The sequence below is a fragment of the Ambystoma mexicanum genome, chromosome 6q (assembly GCF_040938575.1).
Source record: "Ambystoma mexicanum isolate Mex_15411 chromosome 6q, UKY_AmexF1_1, whole genome shotgun sequence".
NCBI lineage: Eukaryota > Metazoa > Chordata > Amphibia > Caudata > Ambystomatidae > Ambystoma > Ambystoma mexicanum.
The window spans coordinates 1,249,119,880-1,249,137,988 of NC_090937.1; the positions used below are offsets into that span (position 1 = coordinate 1,249,119,880).

At 45.2% G+C, this 18,109-nt stretch overlaps 1 protein-coding gene across 1 annotated transcript in view; it reads right to left on the minus strand.

The window, feature by feature from the left end:
- The window catches only part of TBC1D19 (TBC1 domain family member 19), a 2,127,563-nt gene that overhangs the window by 1,096,907 nt on the left and 1,012,547 nt on the right, over nt 1–18,109 (minus strand). Inside the window, exon 11 of the mRNA XM_069631846.1 lies at nt 13,981–14,093. Within this exon, the coding sequence (XP_069487947.1) occupies nt 13,981–14,093 (113 nt within the window). The remainder of the gene's footprint in view (nt 1–13,980; nt 14,094–18,109) is intronic.

An 18,109-nucleotide genomic window follows, 5' to 3' on the forward strand; every position in this document is an offset into this window, starting at 1 on the left:
TCTACAAACCCACGCATCAGACAGGACTTGGAGGGTTCTAAGGGGAAACTGAAAGTAGTCAAGTATAAACATGGGGGGGAAAACTTGAACAATCCTTTAGCAATAGTCCATCCCTCAATAGTGGCCGAAGAGTGCCATCCAGAAAGATTCGGAAAGTTTATATGGTCCATTTGCCGACCAAGTGAAGTTCAAATAGTGGGGAAACAGACACACCTCCATCACTTCGACGAGGAAACTTTCAAAAGGAAAAGAACTCTGTGACAAACACTACGAAGCATAAGACAGACCAGAGTAGAAGATCCTCTAGGCTGTATTCAAAAACTTAAAAAAACCAAACAAATTTATAGAAACTGGTCCAAGAATCATAAACATTTAAAGATACAAGAGGATGGGGAGAGAATGCTTTCGCTTCTTAGTTCAAATAACTGCAGACATTTTTGGGCAGTTCTAAATCAACTCGAAACTGGCCAAAATAGTTCTCTTTGCAACTTAGTGCCGGAACACAAGTGGGTAGACCATCTGGCCAAGAACTTCGAAGCAACAGGCTCAAGAGACATTAGCATCTGCAACATCACCTGGTCTCTGGAATTTACCGAAGAGGATATTGAAGAACTCATAAACTCCTCCTCTACCTCGAAAGCAGCAGGTCCGAACGGCCTCACATATCAGGTGTTAAAAAGTCAGCCAAAACTCTGGTCAAAAATGCTATTCCATCTATTCCAAGGAATCCTGAGGGAAAAACCTTTTCCACCGTCGTGGAAGAACACAGTGATTATTCCATTTTTCAAAGGGGGTGATAGGCTAAGTCCAACATGCTATCGACCCATAGCCCTCTTGGATATAGACAGTAAAATTTTCATGCGAATATTATTGAGGGAACTTTCTCTATGGGTGGACTCAAATGAGATTCTCCCCCCGCACCAAACAGGCTTCAGGAAGGGTCTTTCTACCAGCCTTAATGGCCTTACACTGAACCTGTTAAGCGAAAGCTCAAATGAGAAAGAAGGCTTGCCGCTGTATGGGGCATGGGTAGATCTGTCCAAGGCATTTGACCTGGTGGACAGATCACTCCTCTGGCAGAAACTGAACAACTGGGGAATTCCAGCCCCCCTGCTGGCTATGCTCGTCGAACTACATAAAAATACTACGATCAGAGTGAGGCTGGATGACGTCGGCTACCTTTCAGAAGCAATCCAGGCCCCCAAAGCGGTACGACAAGGATGCTTGGGTGCACCACTGCTTTTCAACCTATTTCTATCAGACATTGGAGACTTTCTGGCCTCGGCGTCGCTCATCTGTCCCAGGATTAACAGCAGAAGACTACACTGGCTGGCCTATGCGGACGATCTTGTTCTTTTGGATGGATCAGCATTAGGACTGCAACATCTTTTATCCAAAATTAGTGAATATGCCAAGTTAAATGGCCTAATAATCAACCCACTAAAATCTAAGGTCCTGATTTTCAAACATCCAAGAAAAAAGGTAACATCAAGGATCTGGGTGTTGGACAACGAGGAAATTCCCCGAGTAGATGAACTCACATACCTGGGATATGAAGTCTTTGCCAATCCAACTGCAGACAAGGTGAACTCATCTATTCTCAACAAGACCTCGAAAATTATTGCGCAAATGAAAAACTTAAACGGAAAATTTTGCAAATTTTCATTGTCACCACTCAAGAAATTCTACGTAGGCAAAGCAGTTCCTGTCCTCCTCTATGGATTGGAGGCAAAACCTCTGCTGTGGAACTACGATTGGAACATAATTGAGGGCCTTATTTGGAAATCGTCCATTTCGCTACCAATATGCACATCGACAGTTAGTCTGAGGTTCGAACTAGGCTTGACCTCATTGAGCTGCCGTGCAGAGTGGAAACTCCTGTCACTCTACCGTAATATAATCACAGCTAGCAAGGCCACCCTTTTTTTCGATATAAACCAACACCTAGAGAAAGCAAAATCAAACCAACTATCGAGCCTAGAAGAGAAGATTGGACAGATCCTGCATAAGCTCGATTTACCAACAGAACTCCTTCTACAAAACCCCTTGAAAGTAAAAAAAAAACTAAAAATGGCTGACTGGATCGAAACAATCACAGGAGTCAGAAACCTAAAAACACTAAACTCCTTCTTGATAGTAGACAGGAAACTTGGAACTATGCCACGTTACCTGGAAAAATTCCCAGATCGTGAGATAAGGAACAGCTTTCTCAGACTGCGACTGAATCTAGCCTACACAGGAGAAATACTGGCTCAAAGAAACCAGGGAGAAAAGGCAACAAAATTCTGCGAAATCTGTAAAACTTCAAACCTCCAAACTTTGAAACATCTACTGCTGGAATGCGAAGGCACATGGGTCACAAGAGTGTCTTTACTGAGGAGATTTGTAAACAGAGAAGAGAGTCTAAATCAGGATGCATTCTGGAACAGACTGATCTCTGGCCAGGAAATCATGCTCACTGCAGCGATAGTAAAAGTCTCAGAGAAACTTACTATACTAACAAAGCATCAAAAGATGACAAGGCCTACTGAACTTCCTGGTTGACATTCTTTGGCCTCCCCAGTTATTCTATTATTCCCTGGTTTCCGAGATCGGATTGTAATTTTATTTAAGGAAATGCACCATTCTTTTGTAAAGGTTTTTCTTTTAAAACCAAAAACAAATAAATAAAAAAAAAAATTAAAAAAAAACATTATTGGGTCTGAGTTACGTTGTGGGTCTCTAACATAGTAACACGTTGTCAGCGTATGGTGATATGAGTTCCGGGGTGCCTATTATTTGAATGCCTCTATTTAAGTGACAGGAACGGATCAGATCTGCCATAGGCCTATTGGCAAAGCAAACAGCAGGGGTGACAGGGGACAACCCTTTCGACTACCTCTACCAAGTTCGAATGGGGCAGATGGAGTTACGTTTGTGCAGAAAGCCGCCATAGGTTTTGTGTATAACAGTCTAATATAACTTATGAATGTGTCTCCCAGACCACATTTCTCAAGGACAGTAAACAATAAAGGCCATGAGACCATGTCAAACACTTTTTGGGCCACTGCACTAGCCGCCAGAGAAATACGTGCCATAATGTTAAATAGACACCTTGAATTAAGAGACGTAGCACTGCCAGGAATGAAACCTCCCTGACCGTGATGTATGAGAGTGGGCATCAGATGGAGCAGTCTATTGGCCAAGGATTTAGCGTAAACTTTGGTGTCCACGTTCATTAATGATAACGGCCTATAAGACCGCCTTCGTCGCTTGTTTTACCCGGTTTAAACAACATTATCACTATGGCTTCACAGGGATGTCATTTAGGGGTCGCCAGAGGTCGCAACTGCGACCTCTGAGGTGTCCCTTGTGACCTCTGTGGTCTCTCTTGTGACCTCTGACCTCTAAAAAATATAAAAAATTACATTTTTTTTGCAATGCAATGTCCTTTACTTCTGGAGTGGCTGGCTTTCTTTTTCAGGCCCCTTAAAAAAAAAAGAAGAAAAATAAGAACAGGAGTGCCACAAGTCTAACACTTTCAGCACTGACCCTAAATAAGAAAGAATAGGAATACCAAATAATGTGTCTTTCTGGAATTCTATATAATAATTGCTAGACTCATGAAGGGTTTATTTCAGGTACACTTCAGGGGGTGAGTCACTGATTTAGTCTGTTCTTAAACGCCTCAACTCAGCCTTTCATCCTTCTGAGGTTGATAAATGAGTACCAACACAGGTTGGGTGATATTGGGTGTATATTTTTTCTATATAAAGCGCTTGAGCGTAAGTGCTTTATAATAACATATCATTATCATTTGGTCATGGACGTCGGCTTGCATTCACAGTAATTTGGTAATATGGGCCTATACACACACTGATCTTAACAATACATATGGCGATACATTCTTGTATGAAATGTATACATCACATTATAGTGATATCGTAACCATAGTTTTTGTAGTGTACAATACTATGTTATGCCATTTCCTGTTTTGTCAATGGGTGAAAAGTCGTGTTCCATCGTTTTATGCGATATCACTTCGGGGTGGGGTCAAATGACATCACTTCCTGTGATGTCATTAGAGGTCAAGGGTCTTGTGATGTCAATTCCTCTACCCCTGGCCTTTTGGTGAAATGACGTCCCTGTGGCTTCACATAGAGACAATGGTAGTAGGGCCACCCGGACAGAGTCTCCCCAGAGTCTCAGTAGATAGTGTACAAGTAGGATGCTGTATTCCAAGTAGAACTCAAGGGTGAGCCCTAGGTCTTTGATCACGTGCATTCTGCTTCTGCCATCGGGACATTCAATTGGGTTTTTGCATTCAGGGATAGGAGGTACATGGGGATATAGTTTCATAAGTTTCCCAAATCTTGTTTGTGTACCCCACCGTGTTTTTGGTAAAGAGTTGTGTAGAATTGTGTAAACACGGCATTGATACCCTGTTCTGTATATACCGTTAATAGTCACTCATCCTTCACCCCTACTATATGGTTTCGTCCACCCTTAAACTACACCAGATTGGCCAACAATTTCCCAGGCCTGTACCTTTCTCCATACTTCCTGGCAGTAGCCGGTTTGGCAAAGTATTGTATCTCTCTATCCGCTAAAGGTCTGAAGGCCTCTAACTGGGTGTGGATAGCCACCAGGGTATCACGGTTGGGTGTAACAGCATATTGGCACTCTAGCTTCTGAAGCTCTCCTTCGCATTTAGACAGGTCCCTATGTATGGTGCGCAACACTCCAAGTTCACGTGGCATAGACATTCCTCTTATGTATACTTTAAATGCTTGCCACAAGGTGGCCTGGGTCACTGTGCCTTTGTCACTGGACAAAATGTATGTACAAAAGTCATCTTCAAGGTCAGTTCTGAAGACTAAGTCCTGTAGCGCCAGTGATTTAAAGCGTCACATAGCATGGTCCCTCAGGGTATTTCCCCATGACAAGGATTTTGTGATCGGGGACTTATCACAGTAGGTCTGAGTATATATATCAGCTACTGGTGTTTGCCTCACCAAGTGATCTGATACAAATAACATATCTATTCTAGATGACATGTCATGTACAGTGGAGTAGTAGGTAGGTCGCCTCTCGTCTGGGTGTAGGGTGCACCATATGGCATGTAGGTGTAACCTATCGAGTATAATAATAGTACAGCTGGCTGCATTTGGTAAAGGTCTGGTGCAGGAACCGTACGGTCCAGATTTAGGTTTATTATAGTATTCATGTCTCCTTCCACCCCCAAATAATTGCAGCGCGTACATATGGCAGTAACAAGTCTGCTACTTTCAAGTAGAAGCCTGGGTCACCCACATTAAGCCCATTTGTGTGCACCAGCAGAACCTCTTTGTTAAGTAATTTGCTGTGCACGATTACATAGCGGCTGTCCAGGTCTATATGTGTGTGGAGTTGCGTAAAGGCAGTTTTCTTGTTACCTAGTTTAGTATTCAGTTAATATGTTTTCGGGCACAACATGGATGCAAAGGAAGTGTTCTCAGTACCTGTCGCAAGGGTCTCCTGCAGGAGCAGGATCTGAATGTTGTGTCGGTTTACATAGGCAATTACTCTTCTTGTCTTGGTATTTGGTATATTTCCCTAGCCCTCTAACAATCCAGATAAGAGCTTTAATAGTCTCCAGGGTGGCATAGCTTAGAAGCGAATGACACTAAAGTATAAGTACCATTTTACTGCCACTGAGTTCTGCATGTTTCTCTGAACAATTTCACCCCAACTTTTTCCCAACTCAAGACTCCTCCCCCCGGCTGCATCGCCCTCCCAATCAGGACCATGGTCATACCCAGGGGCGTTGCTAGGGGGGGCTAAGGGGGCTATAGCCCCTGATCTTTTGGTTGTAGCCCCGGATAGAATCTCAGGAGCTACAGCCAGAAGACTAGCTAGCCCCCAGTCCCAACAGTTCAGAAAGCAGCTGCGCCCCGGGTCTTTTCCAGACCTAGCAACTCCCCTGGTCATACCCATTCCCTTTGTCTCATTTCCCCAACATGTTGAGCAGAACCCCAACTTGTGCTCTCGTTTAGTAATAAAAAAAACAGAATCTTGCACCGGGGTCACCATTTCAACTTCCGAACCAGCTGGCGGCCGCCGCAGAGCCTAAGACAAGTGCTCTTTTCTAGTAGCAATTGCCCTTATCACGGTTAAGTCATTTTGTATTGCGAAATGATCACGTTACTAGATCACATTGGCCTATATCATGTAGTTGGTGACTGAATCAGAAAAATTAGGAGTTTACACCAAGCACTTTCATCATTAGCCATTGTACCTACAGATTCCTCACATTGGTAGGAGGGATGGCGCCCCTGTATCTTCTTCTGCCAACTTAGAAGGGATCAGTATGTTAGCCTCAATATAGGCTGCTGCTTCCTCTGGGAGGGTAAAGAATAATGTTTTTCCTCGGTATTGGATTCTTAGGCGTGCCGGATAAAGCATGGCGTATGGGGTAGATCTTCCTTGAAGCATATGCTTTATGCCTATAAAGGATCTGCGTTCTTGCTGGACGGCTGTAGAAATATCAGGGTATATATGAATAGTGGCATTATCGTAGCGTAATGGCCCCTTTTCTCTAGCGAGGCGTAGCTCCGTGCCTCAGTCTCTGTAATTGAGTAGTTTTGCAATAAATGCCCTGGGGAGCCCTGGGTTTAGGACGTGTCTGGTGTTCCGTGGCAGCTTTCCACAACGAATATTGGGGAGAAGTTTTGCATATCGAATAAGTCTTTCAAAAGGTTCTCCACACTCACTTCCATGGGCCTCTACCAAAGTTTTCCGGCAGTCCAATTATACGTATGTTACTTCTGCGTGAACGCAATTCTAACTCATCACATTTGGTCAGGGCTTCCTTTTATTTGGTGGTTACTATTGACATTTGGATATTCAAGTATGTACGTCGTTTTCAACCAACCCAATGCGCATTTCTGCCTCCGTCATTCGAGTACAGACTCTCTCTATTTTGCCATTCAAGGTATTTATATCTGTCGTGCTCCCATCTAGCTTGTCAGTCATGGAGGCGAATCTGGCTTGCATGCCATTCATCAGTTGTTTGAGACTAAGTGGTTCAGTGGGAGTTTCTAAGAAGGCAGTTTCTATTTGAGGTTCGGCAGGTCTGTCTGGTTGGGGAGGATTAGCATTCCTCGCAAAAGCATCCAGCGTGTTCTGCTTTGTTTGGTTGGCTTCCCCTCTAGTCATGTTTAGCTAGGTCACATTATTGCGAGGCCTGACTGGTAGAAGCGGTATCTGACGATGCAGTGAGGCAGTAGTCTTCGTATTGTGGGTACCGTTGTCTGGCAAGTCATATAATAAGTTTTAATAACTCGGCACAAGTGCCAGCCTCACAGGGCAGTGGTTATGGCACTGCCTCCAAGCCCAGGTCATGAGAGCTTAGCTCCACACGCAGTCGTCCACCAAGTGGTGACTGATCGAGCCAGAGGGTGTTGGCAAAAAGGACATGGACGACAGTTTCCCAAGTAGGCTGTTAATATCATCAGTTGTGGAGATTAAGATGGGGTTTCAAAACCACTTCTGGAGGCCCACGGCAGAGTATTCATGCACGTTACTCGCTATTAGTTTCAGGTTCCTTGTGTGTAGGAACAAAGCTTCTGTCCCTGATACAGAGGCATGAGAAGGGTATGTAATTAGGGACAGCTCTCAGCTGCTGCCAACCGCCTTCCGTAAAGTAGGTGGGGGTGCCATGCGTGTTGTGTATATTCACCCAGTGTCTCCACTTCCCCCACTCGCAGGGCCTGCGACCCACTCTGTACCTCGTATCAGTGAATGAGAAGGCGCCCACCCGTTAGTAATCCGGCATTCAGGTCTCCTCCACGGCCACCTTCAGCGTTCTAAAGTGTAGATAGTCCAGGACACATAGATGCAGCCGTGGCCTCCGGTGGTACAGGACTAGGCTGCCAGGGCTCGCAGAGTTTAGCTCTAGCAACGCGAGGAACACACCAGCTGCGTGCACATCCACAGTTCAGGATTTCAACCAGGGATGTCTCACCAGCACCATTCACATTAATGCTTGCAGCCGGCTGTTCAGGTTTTGCTACTGCTAATGACTTTCTGGCAGCCGGTGCTCTCTCCGGGGTCAGAGCTCGTACGCCACCACAAGTTGAATACAGTGTACCTCCGGAGCCTGAAGAAGCCCAAGGTGACGGTTTGCCAAATTGGTGTAGGATTCTTCCGACGTCGATGGATAGGCTCAGATCATGTTATGATTTCTGGAAATAGGATTATATCTTCATTCGTCGGCGGCGCACACAAAAAGTTGCGGCCCTCTTATGGCAGCTCAGCAGCGCCCCCTAGTACTTCCTTTTCACTGTCAGCTGTGGAAGCTGACAGTGATAGTCCCGACAAACGAGCTGCCTGTTTAGAGTCCTTGAAATTCATTAGACTCATCATCCTTTGAACAAAACAGATCCACAAAATCAAATACCTAATAATTTTGTTTCAATGTCCTGTGTGAAATGTGCTGTTTGTATCGACAAATGCCTATGCACAATGTCTGCTGTTCCCATACATCTCCCTAAGCATTCTGTTGCGTCTAATCTCACCTCTGGGATGTTCCTAGCCATGTCATCCTGTACTAGCGGATTGAATGAGTACTGCATCCCAGGAGGAAGGCGTGTCGCAGAAGATTCTGCAATTTCCCACAAAGCATGAGCGTATCTTGCATTTACCGTCCTTAGATCCAGACTACCTGCCACAACAACTTTCCTCACACACACATCCAAGTTTTTAGAGCATATATCTGACAGACAGGAATGATGTGGTCTTTGAGCCTGCCGGTGCCCCCTGGATAACCAGGCTGTCTGCTCAGAGGTGCAAAGTTAGAAAATGAGGATCTCCTCGGCCTGGTTTATGTTTTTGGCTGATATCCTTGTCCACACGTACATGTACTAGAGCACAGCCAAAATTCAGAAATGGTACCTTTGGCACAATCAGCATCCTTTGTACAAAATAAAAAGTCAACTTCCAAGAACTATAAGACCCCAAACTAACCGTGGTCGATTTAATCACTGTAAATGTTGTGGTGAACTAGCTGAACCTCTCCCTATGGGCAAAAGTAAATATTATGTAAATAACCATGTTGCCAAGAATACTATAGGTCTTCCGGGATGTTTGTGCACCTGGAAAACAACCCATGTATCTCTCTTCATTGAGTTTATACGGTTCTCACAGAAGAGTTTAAATCTTGCTGAACAAATTGAAGTTTCCATTTCATCAAAGGGGGTTAGTCTTGCATGATCTGAAAACTTACCACTACTCATTTAGCCTAGACACTGGTGTCATGATGCATACCCCCGGGCATCCAGACCACGTCCATCAGCCCCGGGAGCAGGCATAATGTTGCCTTGAGAAAACCCAGCAACCCCTGTTAGGGGCTGTCTGGGTTCAGTCCTGGCGCCTATGGCGCCAGGCTCATATGGGACTTCAGTGCCAGGCTCATAGGTGCACACTTACCTGATGCAGACCATGCTACAAGAAGATCCAAACCCATGTGAGGCCTAGAAGGGACTACTTTACCTTAGGGACCATTTTGTTACTCGGGTGTGGTCGTGGAGGAATACTTAATTGGGACTACTTTGGAGACTATTTAAACCATGCCCGAAGAGCAGCACACGCTTCGCGTTATTCTGCATCCAGCAGCCTAACGTTCATTGTGCCAGCAGCAGCATCCAGCCTTCTGCCACGCCCGCCTCAAACCTGGAGCACCTTGAAAGAAGGAAAGAAGCAAAGGTTAGAACAAGAGTATTACCTGATTTCTTACCTGATTCCGGATTCATCGCATCTTCAAACCAGAAGAAAGACTTTGTTTTAAAAGCGTTGCATCGCAGCAGCAGCGCCGCGCCATACTCACTGTTCCACGCAGCATTTCTTCGATCTGGCGCTGACTCCATCTTTACATCGCCGAATCCCGGCACCTAAGGGGGACAAGAAACAACAAGGTGAGCAGAGAGAACAGACAGAGACAATCTCTTTAGCCGCCATATGCTTACCTGATTTTACCGCCAGAGGTATTATTCATCAGCACGCCACATCTTCTTATGCCGCACCTGTAAGAAAAGGAGAAAGCAGCAAGTTTAACCCTTGGCATTATTTATCGGACAGTGTTGACACAGACTTTTACCGGAGCACTTTCAGCAGTCAGTCTTCTTATTGGGTCAAAGTTGCAAGATAAAAGAGGAATTGGGCAGGAGTGAATTCCAGACATTTTGAACTCTTACGAACTATACACTTACAGCTCTTCGCCAGGACCTTTTGGAGTAAGAATTCGTCTACAACTCTTCCAATATCTTCAGGCCAGTGAAGTAACTGGTCATCAACGCGCCCCTGCGTGCTTCGCAGGATGGAGGGCTAATCCTTGAAGAATATAAGGTGAGTTTGCTGAGAGGGCACAGAGGTGATTAGTGGGGAGGACAGTGGGGGAGCCATCACTTGAATCCACAAGTGGCTAAATCCATCTCTCCACTTGTAGGAGAATATTTCTACGGGCCAAGCAGACAAGATTAGGAGGGCAGATCCAGTCAGTCATCGCTGCACTACGCATCACGTGGGTGGAGGCCACAGCAGTCCGGGTCCGACCGACGCCCCTGTGGGAACCAGGTGAGCATAACAACTGGCACACAGCTGAAGAAATCGAAAATCCAAGGTGCGTAAGGACTGAATGACTAGCCATGAAACCAAACTCATAACAAGTGACACAGTTTGTTAGTCAATATTAATGCCTTCATTGACTTACCAATGGCTGTAGTGTTTGTGTAATATTAATAAATGCTTTGGGGGCATGCTTAGCCACTAGCAACCCTCTAGTCCACGCCATGGTAGGCCCGAGCAAAGCTACATAACCATGATAGTGCATTTTGGCTGAATTTCTGAAGTTAGTGTGTTCATATAGAAAGAAGACACTAATATTCCAGCTATCCTTGCTGCAGTTATGTACTCTGGTAGTAAACTAGCTGACACACATGGGAATGAAAAATAAGTGACCAAATGTTTCCACTGTTATCTTGCTCATAAATTGGAGTAAAGATGTCTCTGAAAATAGAAGTAAGCCATCAATCACACTACTTTCTATATTATAAGCGTATGGCCTGCCATTAGGTTCAGAGCTGTATGATCTGTTTCATGCATATATAGTAGAGAAAACTACATTAATTTCTCTTCTATTGCTTCTACATTTACTAAGTACAGACATTTCTAATACAGCTGGAGCTGTTGTAGTGTTTTCTATTTGTATGTGGGGATGTTTAGCACGATCAATATACCAGAATAAGACATGCTGAGCTTGCAACACCAGCCAGTACTTATCCACGGTCTAGGACCACTAACCCTCTTTGCTCATAGAGAAGAATCAGCATGCCCCATTTGACCCTGAGGTTTGAGCCTGCCCATACCAGCCGCGTCAATGAGCTACAAATATTAAGAAATATTGCCCTGAGCAATAGCGGAGTACTGTTGGCAATTATGCATAAAGTAGGTAATACTATCATTTGTATTACGAAATACTGCCTATTACTGAGAGGGGAAGCGCAATGCATTTAACCTCTCTTTAAAGTTTGAATGCAATCCTTATAATTCATCTTACCATTTTACAATTTCGTGATAGCTCTACCCCTATATATCTAGCAGTTACCACTTTCTACATAAAACTCAGGCCCTAGGGGAGAGAGCACCCTTGACATGTATCCCTACACAGGGTGAATGTCTCCATGAACAACCTACCGGCCCTCACCTATGCCAATGGGTCATTATATAAAGTAAGAAGTGAATCCCATCCTAGTCACCAAGGTAGCTCTATCCAGGATAGATCTTTCAAAACCAGTGATGCCATCAGTGGCATTAGCCTGTAAGATGAGTATGGCAAGTATTATATGATCAAAAGTGATTAAGGACATTGGCGTTATGAGGCGCCACTAGTGTGAGGTTTACCAGGTTCGTAAAGCAACATAATCTACGCTTCACAGACTGAGTGGGGAAGGATATGATAATTTTCTATGGATTTATTAAACACTACAAATACATAGAACCTGCAACGGGCAATGGAGTAACACAACTACAAAAAAGGTCAGACCTTTTAGCTACTTTATTATCAGTGGTGTGGGTGAGAGAAAGGATAACAAGTACTTTGTGTCCAATTGTATGTTCTGCCTGGAGGACCGTAGCTCTGAGTGCATCCACTTTTTGTATCGAGTGGATAATGTCCGATAGGGTTCATGCAAATAATCCCAGCATGTGGATTTACTATAGTATTGCTCTACACATCTTTTTTGGTCTCCCCTGGCTGTCTTGGACCAGCCTTACACCAGAAAGTTCTGTCAGTGCTACAGAATGCTTCCTACCTGACACCACCATCGCTGATACTGTGTGTGGTTTTGACGAAGAAATTAGTCAAACGCTTGAATGGTTCAACCCTAGGAAACTGCCTAGTTTCCCCCTCCAGTGTTTTGACTCAGACCCTCAGTGTTGTTTCTCGCCTGGATAAGTTAGGTGCAGCGACAGGTTTGCTCTTCTAAGTATAATAATCCTTCATGCCAGATCAATAGATCCTCCTTCTGGAGCCAGGATCAGATTTCTTTCCAAAGCCATTGGGCAGGTTTTTTGGCCCAACTAGAGTCTTCCCAAAACTGGAGAATCTTGTTCACTCTCCTCCTCTGTTTGAATCCCTTTGGTTCGTTGGACCTTCAACATCAGCTTGTTGAATTACCGTCTTCTACTTTTCTTCTGATATTTGTTCTAAACCTATTTTCTTTCCTGAGGTGTTGTACCATACATGCGTTTTCCTCCGACTCCTCTAAGCTACCCCCAGGGAATCTTCTTTTTAAGTTGCCTTCCCCTTTTAAGACTTCCTTCCATCCCTTTCTAGTTGGACACCAATCCTTCCAGTATTCTCTCCCTCGCCTGACGTCTGACCTGACCATTCCACAATAGTCCGCTCTACACTTGTTCCCTCTATTTTATGTGTATTATTTCCAGTCCTATCCCATTTTGCTTTAGTCTGTTCATGATGCGCCTTCATCTCCTCCTAATTCTTTCTTCTTTTTCTCCTCTTTGCCTTTTCTTCCCTTTTTCTTGTGTCTGATGCCTCCCATTCTTTTCAATTTGGCTTTCTCTCTCTCCTTCTATTCCTTCCCTTCTTCATTCTCCACCCTCCTTATTGCATATGATATTCTTTTGTTCTCTACTTCACTTCTTTCTGTAGTTTCACTTTCCCTCTTTTTAGGCAAGACTATCCCACCTTGCCGTTCCACAACACCCTCTCCTCTTCCGCTGTCTGTGTAGAGCCAGCACACCCCCAACCCTCTCAGATGGGTTCAATTGGTTATTTGAGTAGTCTGCGGTCCAGCGTAGACAAGGGCTTATTTCTCTCCCCTTGCCATCTTGGAATTAAGCAGCCATAGCCCAACAGCTGCCTGATTCCACCATTCTCTCAAGCAATGCGGTCATTAACAGCTCCATTTGGCCCAACGTTCTCTCAACGAGACAGCCTGCAATCCTCATGGGCCCAACAAAATCCGACAAGTATGGTATGCCCCCTATCCAAAACAGATCAGACCCCAACCCCCCACAAAAAGAACCCACACCTCCAATTTGGCTAATTCCTCAAAGCCACAATCAGAAATACCTCTCCCTCTAACGCGTGCGCAAATGGGTTGAGGGAGGGAGGATTCTTGAAGGAGATCAGATATGCGCAAACTGAAACATTTGCAGACAATCTGCAACTGTTTTAAGGTTTTTCCTTGAGCCAAGTCATTCATTTTTATTGGGATATTGAAGTATTCTCTATGTTCCCCTTGAATCAAAGCTAGTAATACTACGTACAAAAACTCATTGATGCCTAAGTGATCAATTTTAGTACTGGACGTGTATGATTAGCAATATTACCTTTTACATATGCTGCTGATTCCTTCATCTTTCACGGATGAGACACATTAACCACAAATACAATTTGACTGCCATTTCTATTTTGAACTGTTTAACATTGGTACTTCTCACCTCAGGATGGTTAGATATGTTTAGCATGAGTGCCCACAGTTCAGCCCGGAGAGCAGTTGGGCATCCTTGTCTGACATACTGTTGAGCTGCAGCACTATCTTGCTCTGATAACACTAGGAAGAAAAGATGTTAATTATTTAAAAGCTTAGTGACTCCCAGACGTAGCTTAGGAATAGCAGGACTCTAATGCTCTTTAAAGTGGCAAGCATAACTTGACAGGCTCAAACTGATTTAAAATCAGAGTGACAGAACTTACATTAACATAAATCTAACACCAGACATCTCTCAGAGAAATAAGTCCACCATGTATGTGGAGGACTTCATAAGCCAGCTCCATAGGCTTGTCAGCATACCATGGCAATTTATATCTGATAATAAATTACTTAGTTTAATTAAATAAATGATCAAGAAAGCATGCATTGAAATCCAGTTTCCAGTCATAATTTAACTGACTTGGTTCATCTATGCCATTGCTCTGATGTACAGGAAATAAATCTGCATAATAAATACGCCTCCTAAAAACGAAATACTAAAAACAAAGAAAATAAATGGAATACTTTGACCTGGGTCCAAGGGTCTTTACCTTGGAGAACATTTTCATTGGAGTTATTCTTATACTTTTGGTTTTGAACACTTTTGTCAAAATCAAGTTAAAGACATTTCCTTGCACCCCTTTGCTGTTTTGTTTACAGTGTGAGGGTCAGGATAGGATGTTTTAGATACAAGGACAACTTTTCAGATGCTGAAATCCTGACACAAACAGATCCTTAGTTTTTGGTTTCTAGGTAGAATAGGGCCAGAGAGGCATTTTCCCAACCCATTTTGATGTATTAAATGTCTTTAACCAAAAACAGGACAACTTTGTGACCGGCTTTCATTTCTGCCTCCTCACATAGCTCACCTTCACAATAGATACTATGCTTCTGAGGGGATCCACCCTCCCAATGGAAGCGGACCGGTTTCCTAAGGCCTTCTAGAGATGGACACGTTTGTTGACCCTTACTAAACTGTCCCTAGAGTGGACCCTTCTGCAAGCACACTTTGCAGTTCAGGGTGCTTGTTAGAATTGACTTCTAAACTCTGGCCTGGTGAACAGAGGTTTAGGAGACCACATTTGTTAGATGAACAGGGGAACACTTCTGGGAAGATAGCCACACCAATTCATGGTAGCTTGAAGAGCAGTCAAGGCTAAATCTCAGGAGGGATAAGAGTGATCAGGGGTCTCCAATGAGCACACACAGTTAAACACCAAGAATTACGATTAGACAGAAATATACAAAAAATGATAAGTCACTCACTGTAGTGACTAACGTACTCCAAGTCCATAGTCCCCTTTCCTTCATACTGTATGGGCGTCCCTCGCTAGGGACGGGAGACAGAACCTTTTTCACCAGAAAAAATCTTCCCGTTTAAATTTAGAGACGCGTGGGGGTGCGGCCATGGGAGCATGTGCTCTCCTGACTCCGCCCACCGACGCCACTCCTCCGTTCCCATTGACGCAGCGACAATATTACCATTGGCTAATGACACCAGTTTTATTAGGGGGAGGATGGTGGGACGTATGGAGGAAAGGGGACTATGGACTAGGAGTACGTTAGTCACTACAGTGAGTAACGTATAATTACTCCTAGTCCCGTCCCCTTTACTCCATACTGTATGGGGGATTACAACTGAATGTAGCCCCGGGTGGAGAGATGACCCTCTTTAAGAAAACAAGTTCCTTAATACTGCATGTCCGAAACACTGCGTCTGTCCTGGAGCCGGCATCCAAACAGTAGTGTTTGCAGAAGGTTGAAGGAGTGGCCCAAGTGGCAGCTCTGCTGATGACCTGCCACGAAACGTGCCTGCCCCTCATAAGCCTCTTTAATGGCTGTAACCATCCACCTTGCTATGGAGGCCTTAGAAAAGCCTGATATCCTGGCCTAGACCCACCGAAGGTGACAAATAGAGCCTCTGATGTGCGGGAGCTCTTGGTTCTATCCAGGCACAATTTTAGAACGTGCCTAACATCTAAACAGTGCAGGAGCCTCTAAGCATCGTCCTTAGGGTCAGCGAATAAAGTGGATAGCACTATTTCCTCAATTAGGTGGAACTAAGACACTACTTTAGGTAAGAACGTGGGATGCATTCTAAGGACCACCTTGTCTCTATGAAAGGTAGTGTAGTGCTTGGAAGCCACAAGCGCTTGGATCTCTCTGACCCAGCATGCAGATGTAAGACCCACCAAGAGAGCTGTCTTAATGGTGACCAGCCTGATGTCCGCGGACGTCATTGGTTCAAAGGGTTTATGCGCTAGGGCGCCCAACACTATGTTGAGGTCCTACACAGGGTGTGGACTCTCGATAGCCGCTTAGAGCCTGATGAGGCCCGCCAAATGTCTTTTAACCACTGGGTTGGAGGAAGAAAAAACATCTTCTTCTGAGTTCCTTTAGGCTCAGATGGCCGTCAGGTAGGTGCGGCAGGTGTCTATTTGCACCCCGAGTGTGAGGTGTGCTGAGAAGGATAGCACGTTGTGAGGCTTGCAAGTAACAGGATCGACCACCGTAGACTCAGCTTAGTGACAAAACCTAGACCAATTGCTCTTGTACTGGCTCCTAGTAGCATCACTCCTAGCACCCTGTATGATATCTAGGTTAGCCTGAGACAGATGCAGATGCTTCAATGTGACCTGTTCAGGAACCACGCTGCAAGGGCTAATTTCTGGAGGGCGGGGTGGATGACCCTGCCTCCCTGCTGCGAGAGCAAATGGGCCGGGCCTAATGGCAGGTGAATCGAAGGCTGATCCGACAGGCTGAGCAGCTCCGAGAACCATGGTCTCGCCAGCCACCAAGGGGCAATCAGAATGATGCTGAGGTGTCAGAACTCCCTTATCCTTCAGATCACCCTGTGGACCAGGGGAGTGGGAGGGAAATGCATATGCGTTCATGCTGTTCCACTGTAAATGTAAGGCGTTGCCCAGGGAGCCTAGGCACTGTCCCTGCCAGGAGGCAAACTGAGGGCACTTCCTGTTGTACCAGGTGGCGAAGACATCCACTTGGGGCTGCCCCCATCTGTTGAAGACCCCTGAAGGACCTGGTTGTTCAATTGCCATTCGTATTTGTCCACACCCAATCTGCTGAGTCTGTTTGCCTCCAGGTTGGATTCCCCCGGGAGGTGGATTGACTTCAAGTGAATATTGTTCTCCATAGCCCACTCCCACATGCTGACGGCCAGGATGAATAGGGGAGGAGACCTGGTAACGCCCTGCTTGTTGATGCAATACATGCTGGTGGAAATGTCTGTTTGAATGAGAATCACCTTGCCACTAATAAGCGGCAGGAAGGCGTTAAGAGCGAGCCAGATCGCCTTGAGCTCTAGCCAAATGATATCGGCCTCCTGTTCCTCTAGAGAACAGACTCCATGGATGCTGTGGTTATCCAGGGTAGCCCCCCAGTCCTCCAGGGAAAAATTTGTGGTGATGGGTGTTGATTGCCGGAAGGGGTCTGCCTATCCGCAAGTTGTAGTCCGTGCTCCACCAGTCAAGGTCCTGGTGGAGAAAGGAAGGAATGCTGAAGAGTTCCGCCTGGAACCCCGCTCCTGACTCCATGATGCTGCGAAGTGCAGCTGTAATCTTCTCATTTTGAGCCTTGTGCAAGGCACTGCCAGTAGACATGCCGCCATGATACACAATAGGTGCTGGCACCACCATGCTGTGGTCACCGCTCTGCTGAGAAAATGACCCGTGGCCCTCTTGATGGCTGTGATCTTGTTTTCCGAGGAAAAACTCTCTCAGAGCTTGTGTCCCAGATGAGGCCGAGGAAATCCAGACTCTGCGTCGGCTCCAGCGGTGACTTCTTGAAATTGATGGAAAATCCCAATTCGTGTAGCGTATTCATGAGGGGGAAGGTCAGAGGGCAAAATGGCCAAAGGGACATACAAAAGATCTCGTGGCACGGCCATCTTGGACGCCAGACAAAGTCTTGGGACAAACATGATAAACGCGGTATGGCTCAATATAAAGTTAAATAAATATAAGAAACAGCTTCTGCTGCCACCAGTCTGTAGTAAGGCACATTTTACAACCACCAAAAATTCCTTAGAGAGTGTCTAGGGCTGAAAAACACAATGGCCCCATTGCCCGATACTGTAA